The 1,471-nt window shown below is 58.0% G+C and overlaps 1 protein-coding gene across 1 annotated transcript; it reads right to left on the minus strand.

Annotated features, from left to right (window-relative positions):
* Window positions 1–26: 26 nt before the first annotated feature.
* HOXB2 (homeobox B2) lies at window positions 27–530 on the minus strand (the record flags this gene model as incomplete). Its single annotated transcript, XM_010180219.1, has 1 exon — window positions 27–530. A coding segment is annotated over one exon (504 nt), but the record flags the coding sequence as incomplete, so codon positions are not given.
* Between the last annotated feature and the right edge of the window lie 941 nt (window positions 531–1,471).

Genomic DNA, 1,471 nt, shown 5'->3' on the forward strand with positions numbered 1-1,471 from the left:
CTCCAGGGAGCCCTGGAGCCCCGGACAGAGCCCGTCCGGGAGCTGCGAGCAGGGCTCTGCCGAGAAGGGGCTCAGCTCCGGCAGCAGCGGTGAATCCCGGCTCTGGAGATGGCCATGGTCCGAGGGGCCGGAGGTGCCGGGATCCCCCGCCGTCAGCCGCGGGCTCTCGGGCTCCCCTCTCCCTGCCTTTTGGCTCCGGTAGGGCTCGCCGGGCTCCGGGGCCGGCCCGAAAGCGGGGCTCTCCTCAGGCTCCTCCGCGGGATCGCTGCCCTCATCCAGGCTGGGGTAGAGGAGGTCCCCGTCCGGGGTTTCTCTGTGCTGGGTTTGTCTCTTGTGCTTCATCCGGCGGTTTTGGAACCAGACCTTGACTTGACGCTCGGTGAGGTCGAGCAGAGCCGCGATCTCCACCCTCCGGGGCCTGCAGAGGTATTTGTTGAAGTGAAATTCCTTCTCCAGCTCCAGCAGCTGAGTGTTGGTGTACGCGGTCCGGAGCCTCCTGGAGCCGCCGGTGTCCGCCAGCCCCTGGATGTCTGAAACACACGGAAAACCGCACGTTGCGACAGGGGGGAGCGGGGGCGAGAGGAAAGTCTGGATCCGTCCCCTCCCCATTGAAGGCAGGGCAGAGCCGTGCCCCGCACTAACGAGCAGGACTGAGGGGAGGGAGCCGCTACGGGAGAAAATAAATCTTTAATTAAACTCTTCCCACTGTGAAAGGGGATTGGAAATCATTCTCCGGTCCCCTTACCTCAAGAAGGAGGAAGGATTTTGCTCCCTGGCCTCTCCTTTCTTTCTCTGCCACATTCGCCGATAAGGGGAATTTCGGCCCATTTCTTCTTTCTTTTTTTGCTCCCCCTTTTCCCAGCAGTTCGGGGCCGGACGCTGTGGGGCTTTGCTTTCCTGATTCCTGCATTATCTGGCCAATGAGCTCCGGTGTCCGCCTTTCCCCTGCCCCAGCATTTACCTGCACAGGGCAGTTAAAATTCTGAAACACTGAATTGTGCCTTCGACAATTTGTCCCGGGGGAAGTAGGGTCCCTGGCCTGGCTATTGCTTTACTGCGGGGTTAGAGGGGTGGGATTTGGGGGTGTATTTATTTTATTTTGCAGATATTCCCTCCGCTGAGTCCAGCTATTGCTCTTTCCATCTCCCCATCCTGCTGGGAGCAGCCCCCGCGTTAAACCCTCATCTTTCTCCCTTCTCTTCTCCTCTCTTCTTTCGAGTTTTTTACGTCTTTATTTTATTTTATTTTTTTTTCTCTGTATGCTGTTAAAAAAAATCCGGGCTGAGGGGGGCGAGTCAAGCAAATGGAGCTGTAGCCCCGTTGCCAGATCCCCCCGCTGGAACTGATAAAGAGCCCGGCTTCCCCAGCCCCCTCTCTCTCTCAGAAATCACAGCAATTTGCTTTTTTATTTGAGGGGGGAGGAGGCAGAAGAACACCCCCTCCCCTCCAGCTGTGTGCATTGCTGCGGTGT

The sequence above is a fragment of the Mesitornis unicolor genome, unplaced genomic scaffold (assembly GCF_000695765.1).
Source record: "Mesitornis unicolor isolate BGI_N332 unplaced genomic scaffold, ASM69576v1 scaffold42322, whole genome shotgun sequence".
In the NCBI taxonomy this organism is placed as follows: Eukaryota; Metazoa; Chordata; class Aves; order Mesitornithiformes; family Mesitornithidae; genus Mesitornis; species Mesitornis unicolor.